At 45.3% G+C, this 21,447-nt stretch overlaps 2 protein-coding genes across 7 annotated transcripts in view; one reads left to right on the forward strand and one right to left on the reverse strand.

Moving 5' to 3' along the window:
• Positions 1–21,447, reverse strand: part of LOC135393833 (uncharacterized) — a 366,589-nt gene that overhangs the window by 114,294 nt on the left and 230,848 nt on the right. For 4 of the 5 annotated variants that reach the window (XM_064624137.1, XM_064624136.1, XM_064624135.1 and 1 more), the window contains one exon: positions 17,618–17,676. In XM_064624137.1, coding sequence (XP_064480207.1) covers positions 17,618–17,676 — 59 coding nt within the window. Of the gene's footprint in view, positions 1–17,600; positions 17,677–21,447 lie in introns of all 5 variants that reach the window. The other variant, XM_064624139.1, reaches the window with a different exon arrangement.
• The window catches only part of LOC135393832 (uncharacterized), a 260,444-nt gene that overhangs the window by 3,101 nt on the left and 235,896 nt on the right, over positions 1–21,447 (forward strand). The window lies entirely within an intron of this gene.

The following is a 21,447-nucleotide window of genomic DNA, read 5'->3' on the forward strand; positions in this document are numbered from 1 at the left end:
TATACAGCAATAGCGGTGCCGTAGTCTGCCGATTAAAATAGATAACTAAATTATGATTGCGCGGCGTCAACTTGACAGCTGAAGGGGGTATGTGTGGATGCTACACCCCTGACAAGCGCACGAGAGACGGATCTGCACCACCACTCTGTGCTACTGGTGGTCTCTCCAGGGCCGAGGCTTCCCTCCTTCTTCGCATCCGTTCTCGCAGTGCCTACACACGGGCCCACACGTCTTCAAGCTCGGCCGTACCCCGAACCGGCCCTGGATGCCCGCACTGTGGGGAAACAGAAAAGGAGGAGCACGTGATTATGGATTGCCACATCGGATGCAAGACGCAGGCTTGCAGAAAGCTGTGCAGCCTACCGGCAAGCCTGAACTCGAGGAGATTTTCTATCCTCGTGGCAACCTCCATCGCCGGAAGCTCATCCAAAGGGCTCTTCTGGACTTTTTCAAGGTCGTCGATCCACAAAAGGGCGACTGTAGGAACACGAGATGCGTAGCAGCAACTAGTGTAACTGTCCCCCCCCCCCCCCCCCCGAGCAACATGCCGCCAGCTAGGCAGGCAGACCGCTCGTCTACCAAACGTTACCCCCCACCCTTGGGAATAGACAACTGGCGGTGGTCAATTTGGAACAGGGTATGTAGCGGCAAAATGGCGGGAAAGATCTTGCGTTTCTTTCATTTGGTATAGCGATATCGGCATCGCCTTACATTTTCTCGTCTGTAGCGACGCTACTGCGCTACTTTTGAATGGAGAAGCGGTAGTGGGTATAACGCAGGCCACAAACGAAGGCGTCAGGAAACGGCAGCCCCAAAGTCACTGAATGGAGACAGCTTTTTCGCGGTGTCTCCGCTTAGAACAGTTGTCCCGATTTGTCAAGATGACAACTGCATTGTACCCCAAACGTACTCATCGCACGGAAATGAAGCTAGAAGGATGATCATCTCCCAACCGTCCAGTACAGATGCAAGAGCAAGATCGTATGACAGATGGACGTGGAAAAAGCAGCGGTATATCGAAGGCGTCGGCGCGTAAACTCCGATTAATGAAAGGGGGTACCCGGTGTTGAGAAGCTGCATCCGCGCGTTCCATTACGGGCGTATACACATCTTCTCGTGGCCCCTTCGTTTCCCTGACTCTCCCATCACAGCTGACAGTGGGCATTCATGCTTCAAAAAAAAAAACAAAAAAAAAAAAACCAATACGTATAGGTTTCGCGGTCTGTTTTGGGGTTTCGTTCCCTCGACAAAAAGCTGGTGCGGGAATCCCAAAATGAATATAACACAGATGCCAAACGTATAGCGAACTTCATTCGCAAAATTCAATTAGGTGTTCCTCAAAAGCTTACGTACAGAATAAACTACTTTCGGGAAGCCGAAGAAAGCGACTTCTAGCGGTACAAGTAAATTGTCTATTAATTTCCGGCCCTGTCCATTCGGCGCCAATTCCAATTGAATCGCATTCTGCGCGGACGGTTCATAATGTATACAGTACCTGCAGCCTCATCAACACTTCAACATTCGGTTTCATTAATTTAACGGCGGACTGGAACAAGAGAATGCGCTCTGCGATCCACGAGAACTCTATAATTTATAGAAACCTCTCCAAAGACCCACGAACACAGAATCCTCGCAAGACAGAGCGAAGGAGGGTAATCTCTCGATGCTTGTCCTTGCATAAAAGGGCGTGCTGAGGGACGTGATGCGGGACCGATAGATCAGCAGAAGCAGTAATTGTGTTTGCTCCCAGCGATGCTCTCAATCACAATGATGAAAGCAAACCGCCGCGCAGTTCCATATATATGTATTGACAGAACAGAAGGAGTACGGAACAGTATACAGGCAGCAATCTGGTGAAACCCAGACGGAAAAGACACTCGCTGACGGACAATACACGATCGAACCCTTATATATATACCACCATCCGCGGCGGAGAATAAATCATCCTCCTGCGAGGTTACGCGTCAGTTTAATCGGATATACAAAGAAAGGTTTATCCGACCTGTCAGGTAAATATACGCTTTCTCATTATACGATGCATCGTTGAACTGAGGGTTATATAGATTTGCTGTCCCCACTGCGTGCTTCGTATATTACACTCAAACGTTTATGCGACGGGTTGTCCGCTAAGATGTATTGGCCACCAATTGATTTCCAATCAAAATAAATCTGTAGAAACGAAATTTGTTCTTTGTTTTAGGAGCGAACGTTGTATCGGCAGACGTTATGTGTGCTAAAGAAATTGCGTCATTTATGTGCACATCCACGTCGCGACGCATGCTTTTCTCGTTTAGGATAATTCCGCAAGTAGAAGGGTAACTCTTCACGTTGTTTTTTTCTTTCTTTCTTCCTTTTTTTTTCATTTACGTTTCTTTTTTATTTTTTATTGGTGCCGCTCTTGCGTTGAGACACGCTTCATGTCAGCATTGTCACACGTATATGCTGCTGTATTCTTAGGCCCGAGTCCGCGAAAATTTTCTAGGGTAGATTACCCGTCTGGGCCCGATGGCAACCTGCCAATCTGCTTAATTGGCAACTTCCAACCTTGGCAACTTCAGGAACACATGTTTACACTATGCATGATTGCGCACAGTTTATGAAAAAAAGGCACGCTGATATGCTACCGCTGTGCACCGACTAAGCATTCAATCGATGAATTAATCGATTAATTGGTCCGAGTGCGACGAAAGGAGGAGGGGGCCCTCTTTTTCCCGCCGATACGCCTTCCAGTGCTCAAGCTGCCGTTTAGTTTAAGTGTGCATTATTTTGTCTTCGTCTTCATCTTGGGAGCTATCTTTCATCACGAAACAGGCTCTGCTAAGCCGCGACAGCGAGCCAATCTAGATCTAACTTAGAGCGGCTTACCACATGCCCCAGTGAGACGCTAAAAATACGCTTTACCTGGTCCAGCTTGATTCCCGCTCGGGTATATAGCGCGAGCCCGTACAGTGTTCTAATTACGATCTACTAGATTATAACGACCATGTCATCATAGGTCAACCCTTATGAGGAGCCCGTCAGCACGATCCACTAGTGGCGCTACTCATCGGCCCGTGATATCTACATCGTGATTGGACAACGGAAATTTGAATTTTGAACGCGCAGAAGCGGACGTATTACTACCGTAGCAGACGACAGCGACGGCTCCTATCAAAACGCGTAGAATGATGATGATAATCAACTTTAGAAAGAAGCATTTCCCGAGGAACATCCACAGCTTGTACAAAAAAAAGTATTGCGGAAGTTAAGGAAGCAATAACCGGGCCGATGAATAACGCCACCACTATCTTCCAAACGCGGCGCTGGGAAGGGTTGCCTATGACATGCTCGTTATAATGTAGTAGGTCATGATTCTAACAACTGCGACCAATTTTTGTGACGTGTACACAACCTCTCGACACGTGGAACATCAAAAACCGCGAAGTTCCGTTTGCCGCAACACTCCCCTGTCTCGATAAACACTCCTCTTGAATCTCCAGTCAACCCATATAGCGCAGGACCTAAACAAACACACATCCACCCGTCCGTGTTTTAGTTCGCAACGTAAGCACCGTTCGCAATAAAACGTCCGCCGCCTTTATCGCCGCGCAGCGCCTTTGTCGTCGGCACTCTACACATAACGCCTTCGTGGTCACAACAGAAATAAGGCAAACAGCGCACGGGGAACGAGCAGCCGAAAATTCAGTGACTCGCGGGTGGCCGAGCGCTTTTGCTCGGCTTATGGCCAATAAATGCGTTGGCTCGGATCAAAGAGAAACACCGCCCACGTGCAGGTCTGTCCTGCCTCTATATGTGCTTCTAATGGAACTGACGCTGGATGCATGTATAGAGAAAAACGGAATGCTGCGGCACGTATCTCACTGTGCGCTATATAGAGAATTCATGATAGTGAACAGGACTGCAAAGAGATGCATTTCGCTTTTTGGAAATGTTAGTTGCAGACGACTGTTGCAGAGTTAATTCTGGTCGGGCGTGACGTCGCATTCAATTCGGGAACTGAATAGAAATGGGCTCGACGGCGATAAAGTGTTACGAGACATCGTCGCTGTCCACGCATCGACGTAGCATCCTCGGACCATCACGTGTTGCAGTTCGTTCTTTTAAATTTCCTCTTTGTCGTTTCATTAAGAAATTGAAGCAGCCATATACACATTCATGCAGGAGAAGAAGCAGAAACACTTCACACAGCTGTATCGCGAATTAAATATAAAGTAAGACTGATTCTTTCGCCGGAAACGCACGTATTGGTGATGCTCCGATTACACTAAGCGATATGGGAAGAAAACATATCATGTTAACGACGTCGGGAGTACTATTCACGAATTGGGAAATATGGAAGATGTTGAGAGAAGACAAAACGACGATGGGCGAGGATACAGCTACTTTACTGAATTCCGTAATCACCGCAAACAATCTCACGTTGCACGATTGCTGCCGGCTGTTTTGCTCTTGAAAACGGATACGTCTCTGCATGAGCGCGGATAACACAAACAGTAAAAATATGCCTGGAACGATTAATGATTTCAATAACAATTTTCGGGCATTCACCACCAGTTGATCAGCATCAATTTAAAATTTGCCCCATTGGAGACAGGCAGCGCTGAGAAAATGATTGCGCCAAAACTTTCCAGTATTAAAACGAACCCATCTAAGCGGCACTTTCATCACTGTCGCCGTTTCGAAATGACTCCGATACAAGCACTTAAACGAGACCTCCTTTCGCCTGTAATGAAAAGCTTGGCGGATGTAAGATAACCCAGCGTCTAATTTAATATTTCGACCCAGTTTCGTTCGACGAGATAAGGGACGTCACGATTAACGCCCAACTGATGGAGGACAGCCCCGATACGCGTCGGACTTAAAGAAAGCCAATCCGATGCGAGGATTTAAAAAAAAAAAAAGTGAGAATGCGTTTGACTTCCGTGTATCGCTGACACATGCGCAAAATACGGAAGTGAAGCGGAAATTATGAGTGAAATGAACGACCGAGGCAGAGGTGTGCCTTTGCTGAGGACTCGCAACGCTTATCTCATATTAAATACCTTTTCCTTTCAATGAGAGCGGCGTACGTGTCAAATGGAAATGACTGTGCCACTGACTGACGGGTATTATCAGATAATATGTATACGGAATTGAGCGTGTTATGCAATGTGCAACATATTACGTTTTCAAAACTGTATACTGTTTTGTAAATGCGTATTGGGCGAAAAGTATAACGAGGGTTATTAGCTTTTTAGTTCCGCGTTAGCGCCGCGAAGCAACTGTGGCTATGAGCGGTGTACAGATGTGGACAGATGGAGAGAAGACAGCAGGAAACAGTGGGGGGGCCGGGGGCGGGTCAATGCGTCCTGGGCCGACTTCAGGGGGAACAGTGCCGACATTCGCCTGGAAAGTCTTCCGAAAACTCAGGGAAAACCTCAGACAGTACCAGCCGGTAGTAGGATTCGAACCCACTACCTCGCAGTCTTGAGCACGACCTTGGCTACCACCAACGATGCTGGTCCACGAGGGTTATTGGCTACCAATATTGGCATAGTATTATTGATACACCGAAGTGTTGAGCTAGGAATTACCTGGAGCGCGCTCACACACGTTTTCATACGTCAAGCGTACTGGAACAGCTGGTCGCACCAGTGAGACCTAAGTTTCCATTTTTTTTTTTCTATCTCTAGCTCGAGCGCACAAAAAAAAAAAAAAAATCGTCTAATCTTGTGTGACAGTCGTGCCATGATATAACTCAAATAAGTGTGACGTAAAAAGTGATTTCGTTCAACGCGTCCAGTTCAGAACATATAAGAGACCTCTTGGTTTTCCTTTTTTCTTTCTTTGTTTTTTTTTTCGCTTATTGTCGAGCTCCAATAATCAGATGTGCTTCCTCATTCCAGGATTCAGCCGTCTACAGGGTGTTCAAAATTAAGCTTTCACTAGCACTTTATAAATAGGCGAACAAAAGAAAACTGGTGCTACTTTTTCTGTTCCTTGAGTAAGAAACAGGTGCTACATAATTAGCAGCACCTGTTTCTTACATCTTTTTTTCTGTTTCTTAAAGTTATCATCAGGTTTCCTGTCATCGCTGTGTTTGCGTAGCGCTCGTGAAAGCATAATTTTGAACACCCCGTATAATCCCAACTTTTCCCATTTCCAGCGTATAGCTTTCTTGCCCCGTTGGATCGCCACGTAAAATTTTTGCTCGTTCAACAAGATCAACGTACTGCAGCGCACATTAGCTATATATGCTCTTAAGTTCATCAACATTCGCACTGGCGTTATTATATCTTGAATGTAAGTATTTTTTCCCCCTCGCTACCCACGCTCGAATCGCTCCTCAATCGGCACCCTGAAAACGATTCCGCGCGTATATACAACACCCCGCGGTGACCTCTCGCACAAGCCCACAGCTATGTGAGAGAAGGATGGAGCCACCGAAACAGAGGCACCCCTGAAAGACAGACGGCGGTCGTATACGCACCCAACCTTCCGATCCATAATGAATAATGGTTCTCCAGCGAGATCTATGACCGAGGTGGAGTCCAGATTTATTAAAGGCCTCTCGGTCAAATCACTCACCTCTCGCCTATGTGTTCAGGAACTCTGCCGGGAGTCCCACACTATAGTTGCTGCGGGCGACTCGTCCTTGATACGCTGAGGCTAGTATAAGGTGCAGCAAAGAGGAGGAGGGGAGGGAGGGAGGGAGGGAGAGAGAGAGAGAGAGAGAGAGAGCGTATTGGAAAATGCTAACTAAACGCGTCTCGTAAATGCCGATTAACGTACAGCACGGGATTATATATGCGAGGAGGTACTGAACGGTGCGCGCGAGCCACAAAAAAAGTATATGAAGGGTCCTCTAGTGATGTTGAAGAGGAAGAGAGATTTACCGTAATTTCACGTGTATAAGCCGCACCGCAGATATAGCCGCAGGACGCGTTTTTAGGAACGTTTCGAAAACTTTCTGGCAGATAAGCCGCACCGGCAGATAAGCCGCGGGCTATACGAGACGACTGATTGGTGCGACAAATGAGACCATAAAGAAGGCCATAAACCCTGTGGTCCATACTCCGAGTCGGCATAGTGTACAACAAAGGAGGTCAGCTCTAGAGTTCTACAAATATCGGATTGTGCCCTTGTTCGGCGTTTTTCATGGATTGATGGGTCAGTGGTCTTCCAGTAGAAGTGAATCACTGGCACCACTTTCGTTAAGAGGGGATATCACCGAGGAGCCATCTCCGATTCACGACTTTGTCGCATGTAGATGGCGCCACACAAACATCCGGGTCTCATCAAGGTGAAAGTTCTAATGAATACCCCTGTTACGAGTTTCTCCTCCGCGGGATTGTGTAGTTCCATAAACACGTGTGACCTCCTTGACTATTGAGGTGCAGGGATCTCCCGTCTTGTGTGGGTTGCCAAGGTCAACTGAGCTAAAGGAAAAAAGACAGGTCCGACCAAGGCGAATTCTTCTTCATTGTCCCTTTGTGGACAGCATCTCCTGACTTCTGGGGTTGATATTTTCTTAGCTTTCCTAAGCTTTCCATGTCTGAGTTCTTCGACACCAGCACGCAAAGTCGAAGTGTTACGTTTCGTTCGCCGCGCTTATTTCTTTAAAATTATATTGACCTGCTGATGTTTCTTTGGCTGGGAGTTGCAAAACATTTCGCAGATAGAAGCTAGGCTTTCGTAAAGCCAAGTGCTGTGTATTCACAGAAAAGATGTGGTGCATTGATTGATTGATTGATTACATTACCATATAGAATTTCTCCAATCTGCAAAACACACACGCAAGCGAACCTATGCTTGATTAACGATGAAAGGAGAAAGTCACTGAAAAGGTTAGCCAGCTCTAGGACTCGAACCCACATCTTAGTTCTTTCATGTCTATGCTTGATGTTTACGAGTCTCGGGATCCGGACAAAATGTCCGCGGACAAAACGTCCCCGGACGAAATCTCCCCGGACAAAACGTCCCCGAAAATGTCCCCAGATGCAGTCCGGTTGCACAGCCGTTGGTACCTCAAATGTGACAAATGTTTTTCATGCTATCATGTGGAGGGTTGATTGATTTAAATCAGCCAGATTTAAATCACCGATTTTAATCGCGATTTAAGTCATGAATATTAATCAAGATTGATTTAAATCACCTCCCTTATGTTAGAATTCGAATATGTTTGAATTCGAATAGTAACATAAAACTGGAGACGCTGGGGAAGATGAGACTGAGCCTGGGAATGAACCACAGCCTGAAATATATTATACTTCAGTGACTTTTAGCACAAACAGCGTCACGTGACCCCTTCAGTGGCTCTCCGGTACACTGGCAAACAATTTGGTTACACATGGCGGGTGGTCATTCCACGAGCGTAGAACTTTTCCAGTTATTTCTTTTTCCTATTACTATTCGGTGTAATTCATAATATATAGTTTTCAAATAGATCTGCATTTGCATTAGCTAGTAACTGTTAGCCGCACTGTTAGAAGTCTAGACGCCCTTCTTTGTATGTGCTCAAAAAGTGATTTCGCTACTACGAGGTGACACACGGAAGCCATGAGGTGAAGATCTGTCTTAGAACACAAAAATCAACTCAGTGATTTAATCAATATTAATCATATTTAAATGAAAAAAAATCTGAATAATTTGATTTTTTAATCCGCCGAACAAGAACGCAGTTGAGGACTGGCAGACGGCTGAGTGACGGCAGCTGGGGACATTTTGTCCGAGGCCTTTTCGGGGGACATTTTGTCCGGTGACGTTTCGTCTGGGGACATTTGAACCCACAGAAGAAAAAGAAAAGGCCATGGCAGTAAAAGAGTCGCAGTCGGTAAAAATGTGAGCGATCTCGTTGGGTGAGCTCTTATCCGATGAGCGATTGTCGGCGCCCTGGTGAACTTCATTCCGATAGAAATTAATTCGCAGCGGCACTACATGCGAAACGAATTGTAAATAGCTGTATTCGAAACGAATATGCGAAATTTTTCTTCTTTCTTTTTTTTTCTTTCTTTGTTTGTTTGGTTTTTCAGCTGAAGAGGGGAGACCACTGGTTATTTTCATATCTTTGTCATTCACGAACAGCACAGCGGAATAGAACAGTGCGGAACAATCACGCATACCAGTAGGACACATATTGAAAAAAAAAAAAAAATTACCCCAAGCTGGGTGCAACCTCTATATTTTCTGGGCACCTTTTTCATTGGTAGGGAAAGATCTGAAATGGGATAGCGATATGTGCGCGTAAGCTACCCGAAATCTGCGGGTGCTATACGAAGATAATTTCGCCATGGTACAACGAAAAATAATGAATTAACAGCCATATAAAACCTTAGTTCAACGTTGTTTATAGTATGCATCTGCAGTCTTTTTCGATTTTCGGATTCGGTGAATCTGCCTTTGATGAAACGTTCATTCGACGTTCATTCAGCCTTAGTTGGGCCGTTCTTCTTTTTTAGTGACTCTAGTTCTACTATAGCAAGCGGAGGTCATTGTAATAACGTTCTGGAATCTCAGGGTCGCTCTCCCAAATCCCTTCCTATACCAGAGGTGTGGTACATGAAGCTTTTGGGGTTTAGTGAGTCATGGGGAAGTTCCACACAATGTTCTCCCACAATCGGGTCAATGGCTTCCGAGGCCATAAATACAGTAGCCGTACAGATCTACCTCTTCTACGCGTTTGCGTTTTTTGCTGTTCTTCAGCTGTTCCGCTGTTGAACAGCTTTTTCTTTTCCTTTCCTTTCTTTCTTTTCTTCTTTTTTTTTCTTGGGGCACACAAGGACGGGTATAATTTGCGTGAATGTAGAGTAACGACCGGAGTAACGCGTTACTTTTCTACTCGCTACTCAATCACATTTGGAGTCGAGTAATTGGTAACGGTAATCAATTAGCTTTTGCGTAGAAGTAACGGTAACGGTAATCAATTACTTTTGTCGAGTAACGGGCACAAGACTGCTTGAGGGGCCATTTTTTGTCGACCATTTTTTTCTATACCCGTACGCATGGTATCCACCACATGCGAAATCATTATTCAGCATGAAACGGACGTAATCTTTAAATTTCCTTATCAACTTAGCTTATCTTGCTACAATTTACCTAGACGTTTCGTGTCCTCCGTTGCTTTCCATGCTGGAGCAGCGCTCACATTATTTTATGCCCTCTAAACGTGTGCAGCTTCGGCATTATTGAAATGTTTCTCCCTGGTTTTCTTTTAAATAATAAATCAATCAATTATTGAAATGTGTTCGGTTTGGAAGAAACATCGATGCGATTAGGAATTCGAACGTTGAATTGCATGTTTGATTCGGAATTCAAACAGAATATACGACTACTCGCTTCGGTTGACCTTTCCTTTTTTCCCTTTTTCTTTAATTCATCTTCATATCCCCCCCCCCCCGTGTTTATTCACACTGTAGCAAAAAGCCGACGTCCAAAGTGAACAATCCCACGCGCATCAATATTGGATGTCCCTCAGGGGACATTTTTTGTGTGCACATTTCTTCCAGCTGATAATTTTTTCAGTGGCATTTTGATTATTTGGGGGGTGGGGGCATTTTTTCCTAAAACCCTGCACCGGAGCAACTAATAACAAAAGCAGTGCCGATTTTCATACTCAGTGCAATTAAAAACTTGTATGCTTTCAAAGACAGCACCATATAAAAGTAGGATACATGGTCCTTTCACCGAAAAATTGGCGGCCACTGTGCACAGAAAACAAACAAGGGTGATCGACATAGCTGCAGACTTGCCTGCCGGAAAACTTGCATTGCCATACCGATCAGGTCGGAAAAACCCTAGGCAGGGAACAGACTGGGAGATTGCGACACACATACTATCTCCAACAATCCCAAACAGCAGACGCTTTTGTCATTCCCTTACCTAATCTCCCATAAAGAGCTGTTTCAAAGACTTCATCAGAGGGAATGGAACCTTTCAGGAAAGGGAATCTAGGATAGGGTGTTGGATTTACGCTGCTGTGTGGCGGAGGGATTCTTTGTACCCCTTTATCCCGCGATATGGCGCCACAGGAAGGCGCAAAATGCAGCGCGTTACCAACCTTCACATTTTATCATATATCGAGAGAACAGATAATCGGATGTGGATGATCCTCGTGTTAAAATGCTCTAGAAAGATTTTTGCTTTGCCGCTCCAGGAAAATTTCCGCATAGGTCTCTTAGTTTTTTTATCAGAGCGTGTCAAAGCTTGAGTATCCAATTTTGGTAATTTTTTGTACTTCAATAACGCGTTTAGAAAAATGTCTTGAGAAAAGCAATATTTTTTCCTGAAGCGACAAAGCGCATTTCCGAATACTATCCAACAATACCAGTCTCGTGAAAATCGGTTCATTATTTACCGAAAGAGACTGCAAAGTTTGTCCCATAGAAAATACATGGGGCCGCCGGAGGTGGTATCCCCTCTTAAAGCTGTTTGGAGGAATGCACCAGGAAGATCAATCTACTCGAATGTGGACCCGTCCCTGCTACGCACTGTTCGTGCATCGGCGGGGCAGTGCTGGTCCAGAGACACTGTCGATCCTTTGTTAAAACCGCCGTATGGGGGAAAATGCCGAAAAAAAATAGTCATCAGATAAGCCGCACCGGTGGATAAGCCGCGGAGCGGCCGTGAGAGAAAAAAATCGTGCAGAAGCCGCGGCTAATACGCGTGAAATTACTACTGTGTCTGGCACGGCAGGACTTTTCGCCTAGGGAATTATACTGTGCACATATCTTATATCTCATACATATATTATATCTTATATTTCGGACAAAGACTGTTCGTAGAGAGAGCTCCAGAGACTGTATATAAACAGTAGTAATTAATTTTCGTGTGGAAAAGAAGAAAAGTATAGAAAAGTGTAACTTGCAAACGCATTAATTTCACCAAGTCGAAATGACCCACTGAGAGCGCAATTTATTGTAGCACTATTTTAGTGCACGACGATTAACACACTTTAGCAATATTTACATTACTGGACATTGATTCCACTACTCATTCAAATATCATTTCGTCATTTTACTCTCGTTGCCAACTCGACAACGTATACGTTTAGTTATTGTACGTTACGTTAGTAAGTGTCGCAGAAGCATGGACAATGGATCTTTTTCACACTCGCGTCGTATCCTATAGCGGCTGTCCAGCGAAACACGCTGGTCGCGCGCCAACCAACCCACAGCTGGCGCCATCTATTGCTTATGTAGGGAACCCCCTCTGGCGCCGTCAGGGTCACAGAGCATGCGCAGAAGCGTTGTGAAAAAAGGTCCGTTTCCGTTACCTATATATACTGGCGAGGCCTCAGACAGTCAGCATTCTGACCCAGACGAGCTCCGTGGTACAACCGCATAGATAGAACGTGCATCGGGAATCAGCCACTATTACAATATTTCGCAAGTGCGGCATATTACAGTTGTCCATGCCCGCATACACACTTCCTACCGCACACTATATTAAGACTAAGAAAAAGAAGAGAAAGAAAAAATATATCACCGCGGTCGATCGATGCGCTCGCTGCTATTTCAGAATCCCAGCCCAAATATTTAGTTCACTTGCCGTGCTCCGATTCTAAGCCGTGTAGTTATAAGGCCCCGGAAGGAGAGGAGATATTCGCTGCGGCCACCGGGTCTGAAATTCATTAGCCCAGAGATCTTTTCCTTTTCTTCTTTTTTTCGGCCGCGAGACTTGAAAAATGAGCCGTAAAATAAATGGTCCCGAGCAGCGTCGAGGACAACGCGCCAAAATGATTCCCACTTTCTTGACTCTTCTTTTTGACGTGCCAGCGATATGTGCGACTTTTGCTCGTCGCTGCTCGACACAGAAGAGAGACGAAAGTGTTTCCTTTTCACCCGTTCTATTTCTCTTTTTCTCCTTCGTTAATGAGCTTTTTTAGGCACGCACGCTGTTATTTGAAATTAGGGCGCTAACGAGTGTAGCGAGTACTGACTCTATAACGTATAGTTCGAGTAACGGCAAGGTCCGGAAGGAGGAGGATGTGGTTTGTAAAAAAAGAATTAGGACTTCGTACTTTGCATTCATGGGTTGTTACTGCCAGCAAATTAAGCTATGCGCTGCAAAATGAAAGCGGTTGGGGAGTTCAGTTTGTGCGATGTATCACATTGACATGATCATATGACACGGTTAAAGACGTGGAGGCCAGTCTTATGTTCCTAAGGAAATATCCGAGAGATTCAGCTGTCAAACATTCCAGCGATGGGTTGCCTCAAGGATCAAGTACCACTTTTCCAAATGTTCCCATTAGTTCGGGATGTTTGTCTCCCGCCCCCAACTACTGAGTTTTCTCCCTTTTATTTTATTTTTTGTTTATTTAATGACTGCGGCTAAGTGGTCTAGGGTAGCCAATCTGACTTCGTCGTGACTTAAATCTCTTCTTTTTTTTTTCTTCCTCTATCACATCACATCGCTAGTACCACTTTCAAACGTTGACCTTGCTGTAACCTTGGCTATGGACAAACGCAAACAGGGCCACTGTTGTTCGTGGACAGCAGAGTGGGAGAGGACGTGCTCTGTGTCCGCAAGCATTATGAAGGAAATGTTCGCGCGAACATCAAGCAAATAAAATGAAACACCCAGACACCGGAACGGAAAGCCCTACATTCGATTCGATTCAATCAATCAATCAAGTGGAAAATCCAGTGACCCGGTGAAAGTAGATAGCAGCGAAAGCCTCGAATCTATATAAGAGCCGCCCATATTTCGAACAGGAGATGGTTCTTCTACTAATAAACAGTCTCTGTTCGAAGTATCAGAGTCTTCCGACCTGTGCTATTTGCTCTAAGCGGGTCTACGATGCAACAGAATGTATAGTGTCTTGGTCCGCTTGCTGCACAATCGTTGGCCGTAAGGAAAACTTAAGATCGGGAGCCCCGATATTTCGAACAGACTCTGTTCTTCTACAGTAGAAGTAGTAACTCGTCTCTTCGAAATATCGGCGTCTCCCAAGATTACGCTTTTGCTTCAACCTACATTCGTTTGTACGGCAAGCAGACCGCGACATTATACGTTCCGTTATATCATACACCCGCTTACAGCGAACTCTTCTGAATGCGCGCCATGATGAATCCCAGAATCACCCCTTACAAATCCCTCCACGAAGCTCAAACGTGTCCACCCTTTTTACCGCCATCGTAATAACGTTCCTCTCGACGCGATAATTATATACTCTCTTTACAACTGTCGGAAGACATTCCATCTCTAAAAAGAGCCCTGTGCTCGCTGCACACTCACACATGCACGGCCGACTCGGTGTCGAACTGTAATACCCACACCGCGTGCCAGAACTCGGTATATACAACAACTATACAGAACGAGTAAGTATAATGCTAATGCGCCGCGGCTTTAATGCTGCGTAATGTCCTGGTTAAGTGGTAGTGTTCGCACGCAAACCTTCCATCTAACTGAGCTAGATACATTAAACTTTTGTGCCGCGCGCTTCCACGTTTGCGTGCCCTTGTCGAGCTATATACGCTCGTTTTGTTAACACGGACTGGAGCGAATGGACCTGGATTCTTATGCAAATGCGACGTCAAGTTGTATTATATGCACTCTGGAGTGTTGTTATGCCGCGCCACCCATCGCACGGGGTAAAGAATGAAAAACCAGTAAACAACGAGAGGTTCCTTCTTTTCTGTGCTCAGCTCCCAGTTTGTTTCATTTTTTGGGCTTTCGCAGTTTCGAGCATTTCTGCATAATTGAGGGTGTAGGTTGTAAGGGCTCTTTTGTGAACATGAACTTAACATAATGTGGGTCTGCGACAGGAGCAACGTTACCCTATAGCGCATAAGCGATGGGAATTTGGGTAATGGAGCGCGCGAGCATATGGACTTCTTCATTTTTTTTCTCCCTTTCTCTCTCTTTCTTCTTCTCGTTAATGCGGGAAGAAAGGCACTCCCGTGGAACCGCACTGCGGATGACGCAGGGTGCTGAATTGCAGGTATATTTAGTGTCCGATGGACACCTCATTTAAGAATGTTATCTCGTTTTTTGTGTGTACATGCAGCTTTCAATACGCTTAAATTATGCTAAAAGCTGTAGTTCGTGGTAGATGGTTATTAAGTGAATCAGATAAGATTATACAATGTGAAACCGCTTATCCTGAAGGAAACTGCCGAGCCTCCCCCCCCCCCCCCCCCCATTTAGCCTGCGTTCACACTGGGAGCCGTATAGGAATCGTACACTCTCAAAAATGAACTTCACCACATAGCACGTTCCTAGCCAACCACAATCCCGAATGACATCGTTTTCAACAAATCAGGGGCGAGAACGTTGTCATTCGGGATGGTGGTTGGCTAGAAGCGTGCTATGTGGTGAAGTTCATTTTTAAGAGTGTAGGCACGGGTAGTGACTATGAGAAGTAGCTGTGAACACTCAGAGCTATCCGTAAAGCCAGGTCCACTTGAACCACTCCCTTCTTACATATAAATCTACTCCAAATTATTATTATTATTATTATGCCGCAATTCATTGTCACGTGTACGTGTGTGAAGCTGCGTAATGTTTACCTCAAAATCGGACCGATGCACGATTCAATTTTTTTTTCTTTCTCCGACACACACAGCAGTTTCAAGAACTGATCCTAAAAGACGATGTTGCCCTTACCTTCCAAGCAACCCCTACGCTATTTTATTTCCCTCTCATGTATGGTAACCCGTTCAGAACACGACTCTTATCCAGGAAGGAAAACAGAAAAAAAAAGCAGGACTAATAAAAAGGCAAAGAAGGAGCAATGGAACAGCAAGGTCTCCACTTGTGCGGACAACACACGGTGACTCCTCAAAGGAGATAAACTAAAGAACACCAAAAAGGCCTTTGTGCCTGCCTTTTCAGCAGCAGGACTCGGTCAAAACAAAGGCGCCCCTTATCTCCTTTATGCAAGGAAATATACGAGGCAGAAAACGCCCCGGAACGGCTTCTATAGTAACGGCAGCTTGGACAGACAAGGAGGGTTTTCAAGGGCTAGCTGAATTTGCGCGAACATCCGTTAGGAAAAAAAAAAAAAAAAAAGGATAAATACATTACGGTGTTAGTTACAGTTTACACGGACCAGGAGACTGTAAAAGGAAGGATCTATGATCCATTCATTAAGGTAAGCCCGTTAAGAGGATAATACAAGGTGAGTAACGAGAACTGAAGCTCATTTAGTGACTCTAGTAGATATCGTTCACGTCAAAGGAGAGCAAGGCAAGACATGTGAGCAGGGGACGTGTAACATGTTAGGTTAGGTTAGGTTGGGTTGGGTTGGGGTAAAACCGACAGGAGGACTGCCGGTTTTAGTCGCTACTGAAAAAAAAAGAAAAAGATAATAAATAAATAAAGAGGAGGGATCGACTCCAACAAAAGACGGCTAGTCCATCCCAGAGATAATTTATCCGACATCAGAATATATCCTAATATCCTCCATTAATATAGCCACTATGATTATAAGCCAGTGTGAAAAAACTCTGACAGAGAAGAGTCAGTGCTTTCCGCGCGTATATATATTATAAAGATAAAGGAAGAGTCTGCTGCAAGGAAACTAAAAAAAGAAGAAGAAGAAGAAAAAAGGACACCGAAAAAAGAGAGTGGTCATTTGTCACTGCCAGCAATTATTTCAGAGCTGCCCGGGAACTATCAGACACACGGGTTTCTCTTTCGTTTCGTTTTACGCCATTCCGGTAGAGTGCAGATCACTGCTCAGCAGTAACCACAAAAAACACCGACGCTGCTCTCGCGTTCTTCTTGTACATCGTTACCGTCGAGCGACCAAATGACGAGTGAAACAGCAGCCCCCCCCCCCCCAAAAAAAAAAAATAAACCATCTTTCAAACACGAAACCCGTCGCCATTACCCCTTTCCACTCGAAAAACCCCTATCCCTGGACCTTCAAAGCATGAGGATACGATACTGCGCGTTCCGTCATTTAGTGTTTGATGTTCCGGACAAAACATACAACAAGTATTCGGCAAACAGCAGCAAATATGGTGTTTGTTTCCTCTCTTTGCTGTGCGTCGAAATACCTCAGAGATGACGATAACGGCAAACGGACCATAAAACCACAGAGAAACATCCATTCCGCTTCCCTGAATGGAAATCAATTTCCACCAGTGAGCTTGCTTCACTTCATCCCGCTACGCAGTAAGCAACGAGCGATGTGTGTAGCTCCTCTATGAGCTTCATATCGCGATACAGGTCCGTTTTTGCTGCCCGCAGTCGTCGAGAGATATGGTTTATTTTATTTTCATTATTGCCGTAGCACGGCGTATTTGCACCGCGTCGCAGCGCCGCACGACACTTCCTCGGAGAGCGTAAAAAAAGCGAGAAAAACTTATCCGACCGAGCCAAGCATAAGCTGCTGTCTAGACAAAATTTATAGCGGACTATCGCCAGCTTATAGGGAAGGAATAAATTATGACGGTAGTAAAATTCTCCTATTCTGCCGAAGTTGCACCGTATATCTATGATATGCGGGCAGGCTTACTCACTTGCAGAACTTTCCCCGCGTATTAGAAAGTAAAATGGGAAGCGGCGCAACTTCAGAACTTTGCAGACCATAAACTCCGACGTCCTATTCTAATGAACTCCGACTTTTCTTTTAAAATCAATCAACTCCGACTCTTAAGACGGAGACATACCGAAATGAGCTTAATACCTGGAACGTCCGGTAGGCACCCAAGTCCGATATTAAGGAGCTGCTCTTCCTCGGAGGACCTGAAATCAAACAAGAAAAGTCATCAGTGCTGGTAATTTAAACGGGCAAAATTGTCTGTTTTGTCTGTATATGAAATTCTCGTACTGTGCGTTTGCCGAGACAAAAAAAAAAAAAAAAAGAGAAAAAAAAAAAAGCAAGCGGAAAACATTCCTCAGAATCCGCTTCCTGATCACCACGCGCTTATTCACTCTATCTTATTCTTTTATACATCAGTTTAATCTTGCTGTTGTATACCGTTTTGTCGGCAGAAGATGTCAACGCTCCGATACATCGCCACCCTAAAATTCCGAAGGAAAAAAAAAAAAAAAAAGAGGAATGCGACGCAAGTGTCTATCGAAGCGCTTGGAACAGCGCGTGCTGTCGTGCACAACGCTGACAGCGACGTTGTAACGTGAACGTTAAACGCTGACAAACAACACGCGCCCGACGACGAAACGCTTCTTCTCGGAAACACATAACAAGAAGACGTGTGCCGCTCGTCAAATTACGAAATATTCGAGCCAACGGAAACGTATCAGTACCGCACGCGACAATCTGTCGCTGCGCGCGTCTTTAGAAAAAAAGAATATGTTATAACGTTGCCACTAGTAAGATGAGGCGTCAATCAAGGCGCATTTGAGCGGCAAATTTTGCCGCGAATCGTGCACCGTCAGCTCAATATGTCGTAATATGTCGACAGGCGTACTGACGCACAGTGTGTCCTTAGCGTCGCGCTTAGCGTCAGCGCTATGCTGACGAATAAAAGATGACGACGACGTTAAGAGGGAGGAGGATTTTATATTCCGAACGAGTTCTCTATGGTGTCCTCGCAAGCTTTTATATTCCGAGTGGATGCATTGAAAGGAACGGCAAGCGCAAACCCGGTTATGGTCTTCACAAGATTCGCTGATGAAAGGCGGGCTTCGATTATTTGGCTTTCCTTCTCGTCCCTTATTATTATCATTATTATTTCTTTTTTTTGACGCTTCATGCAAGTATAAAAGTGGGACGCGCGTGACGTTTTATCGACGAAGCGAGAGCTCCTCGTTTATGAAAATAACATCGTCGCCTCCATAAAATCGGCGTTTCAATTTGATGGTGCTCGCGTCCTCTCAATAGTCTGTTTAAGGGTGGCTTTAAGAAAATGTTGCCTTATATGACGACGTGGCACGAGAAGTTTCGAAAAGCGCTCGACGTGGATTATGATCCTCGCACGATTCCCGACATAGTGGTGAATTCGGATAATGAATTTTCCAGCTAATTCTGCGCCAAGGGCGCTTAAAGAGGTTGGGACACTTTCATAAATGTGGATCACTACATCGTGGACGCATTGTACTGCACGCCAGAATGCTGAGGAAAAAAGAATTTTTCTTCTACGTGTCGTACGTAGCGAGATACGAGCCCTCGAACACACTCCCGAGCGAAGTGCAGACGTCAGAGAGCTCAGAGTTGCGTCCATTCCCATTGGCAGAGGTAAACACGTGACTCCTCATGCGCCGCCTCACTGGCCGCGGGGGCGGCGGCGAGGGCTGTGATGTCAGACCCGCATGAGTTTCGAATTTTCGCATTTTCTCCGCTTCCATCACCCTCTTCGCTGTGAAACTTTCAATGCAGGTTCACAACGAGCGAAGAACCGTATTTTACGTTTATCTGGGACGATCTGGGATGACCTGTCGCAACTCCTTGTGAGAGCGCTAAAGATTTCTCCGCAAGCCTTATGAGCTTCAATCCTTGCCGCCTAGCTAATGAGTTGAAGGGAAGGTACAGTCCATGACATTGTTGAAACAAATACATCTGAGAGGCGTATTTCACTCCAAAGAACTCCTTTTCGAGCGTCAGTCGTTAAATAATAACTGATAGCTACAGATGTCCCATTCTGTGTAAGCCTATATCAAGTGGAATACGAGCAAATCATGACTATGGCCCCATTTTTCGCATTGATTATTCTGAAAAAAATGGTTCTTTGCGGACGATTAGTCGCAAATAACTGCAATCATTATACACAGCGAGCCAGAAGCAAGAGAGCCACAGAAGTCATTTTTAACATCCTGTTTTCTTTCTATAAAACTCTAAAGTAAGCCGGTAAGATGCACCACGAGAAGTAATTCACCGCCATTCAAAGCCATAATTATCGCAGAAATTGAATTTAAAGTAGGCCGAAAACAGCGACCGTGCGCAACGGTGGTGGAGAGCAGAACCAGCATGTGACCCTTCGCTGACGCTACACCGTCCGCGCTCGCTGATTGGTTCAGATTAATCGTCTGCTAGTCAGCTGCTCAGGGCTCTCAAGAAGCATTGCCCACAGGGAAACTCCCGCGGGACAATGAAAAACTTCCATGCCCACGGTCACCCTTTCAATTCCTAATCCCCCCCCCCCCCAGGGGAACAGATTTACTAAACGATTTGTACTGCAAAAGAAGAAAGCCCTCACACACAAAAAGAAAAAGACAAGCGCTGACCTAGACTGACCGCGCTGACTTTATGACGTCATAAGCCGTCCCTCTCCTCCTTGTTACACCCCCGCGGGATAGTTGAGCGTGAACGAGCCCGGCTGTGTTTGTGTACGTTCATTTCTTTTCTTTTTTTTTTCCTGGGGGAATAACTATATGCATCAAAGAATTTTGTGCTGTTCAGCAAATTGACGCATACTGTATCAGATGACTCGGTGACTCCGTTTTGTTTGTTTGTTTGTTTTGCTTCTTGTTTGTTTTCTTTTTGTTTTTCTTTATATTTGTCTTTCCCTTCCTTTTTTCCTTTCTTTTCTTTGGGAGCGAAGAGATCAGGTTTCCCCTCAGGTTCTTAGAGTTCATTCTTATGCCCTGGTACGAGGAGTTCTCCACGTCTACAGCAGCATATACAGATGGATCATTCAGAAATTGCATGTCTGCCTCTGCATTCGTCATAACATCTGAAGGCTTTTCCGGGGAATAGCAAGCCGCCGTAGCGGTGGCTAACCTTTCCCTCCTATTTTTTTATGTAATAAACATATCCCCCCTCCCCCCCCCCCCCTCAACGTGAAAATAAATATTCTGTATGGCCCTTCTGTACTCCTTTAATTCTCGTTCGCCCCCCCTCGAGTGTCCATTTCTTTCTGTTGCCACTTCATGGAAGTCATTCTTGCCATTTGTCCTCCCATGTACGTAAGAAAAGGTATGTCAGAATCCGTCCTAAAAAGGACGCAGAGAATGCGGACTTCTGTAACGAGAACCCTCATTATATGCGAAGAGCCTGCCTTCTCTATAGCCGAGAAAGAGAGAGTGCACATCCGTCCATGCCCGACGGTTCTTCACAAAGGAGACCATCGTTAATAATCTATTCTATCCCCGAATTATCCGCATAAACTGGAATTCGTTGGTAGAACTTTTCTCTCGAAACCGCACAGGAAAAACTGGAGCCTCGTTCCCAGGTACCGTCCATTAGCAGAAAAAACTTGTCTCGCAACAATGGGATGCCGCCATCTTTTGTGCGTGGGGGTATCTGTCCATTGGGCCTGCCGCTTACCCTTTTTGTCGCGTTCTCTACCAAATGTGTTATCGAACCAAGGTTGCCTTCTTCTTTGTTTCTCTCTTTCTTTCTTTCTTTTTTTTTTTCGAGTGCACGACAAGTGTTTCTTCTTTTTTCTTTTACTCTTCTCAATTTTTCAGGTTTTATTTTGATTGCGCGTTTCTAACAAACTCATGTCGTGGTGGGCGAAACTCATCACCCGTGGAACGTTTTGGGGGTGGTGCACAGCACAGGGGGTGGTGATGGTGGTACATTAGCTTGCTGTTGTTAGCCATCACAGCACGTAT

Source organism: Ornithodoros turicata, chromosome 5 (genome assembly GCF_037126465.1).
Source record: "Ornithodoros turicata isolate Travis chromosome 5, ASM3712646v1, whole genome shotgun sequence".
In the NCBI taxonomy this organism is placed as follows: Eukaryota; Metazoa; Arthropoda; class Arachnida; order Ixodida; family Argasidae; genus Ornithodoros; species Ornithodoros turicata.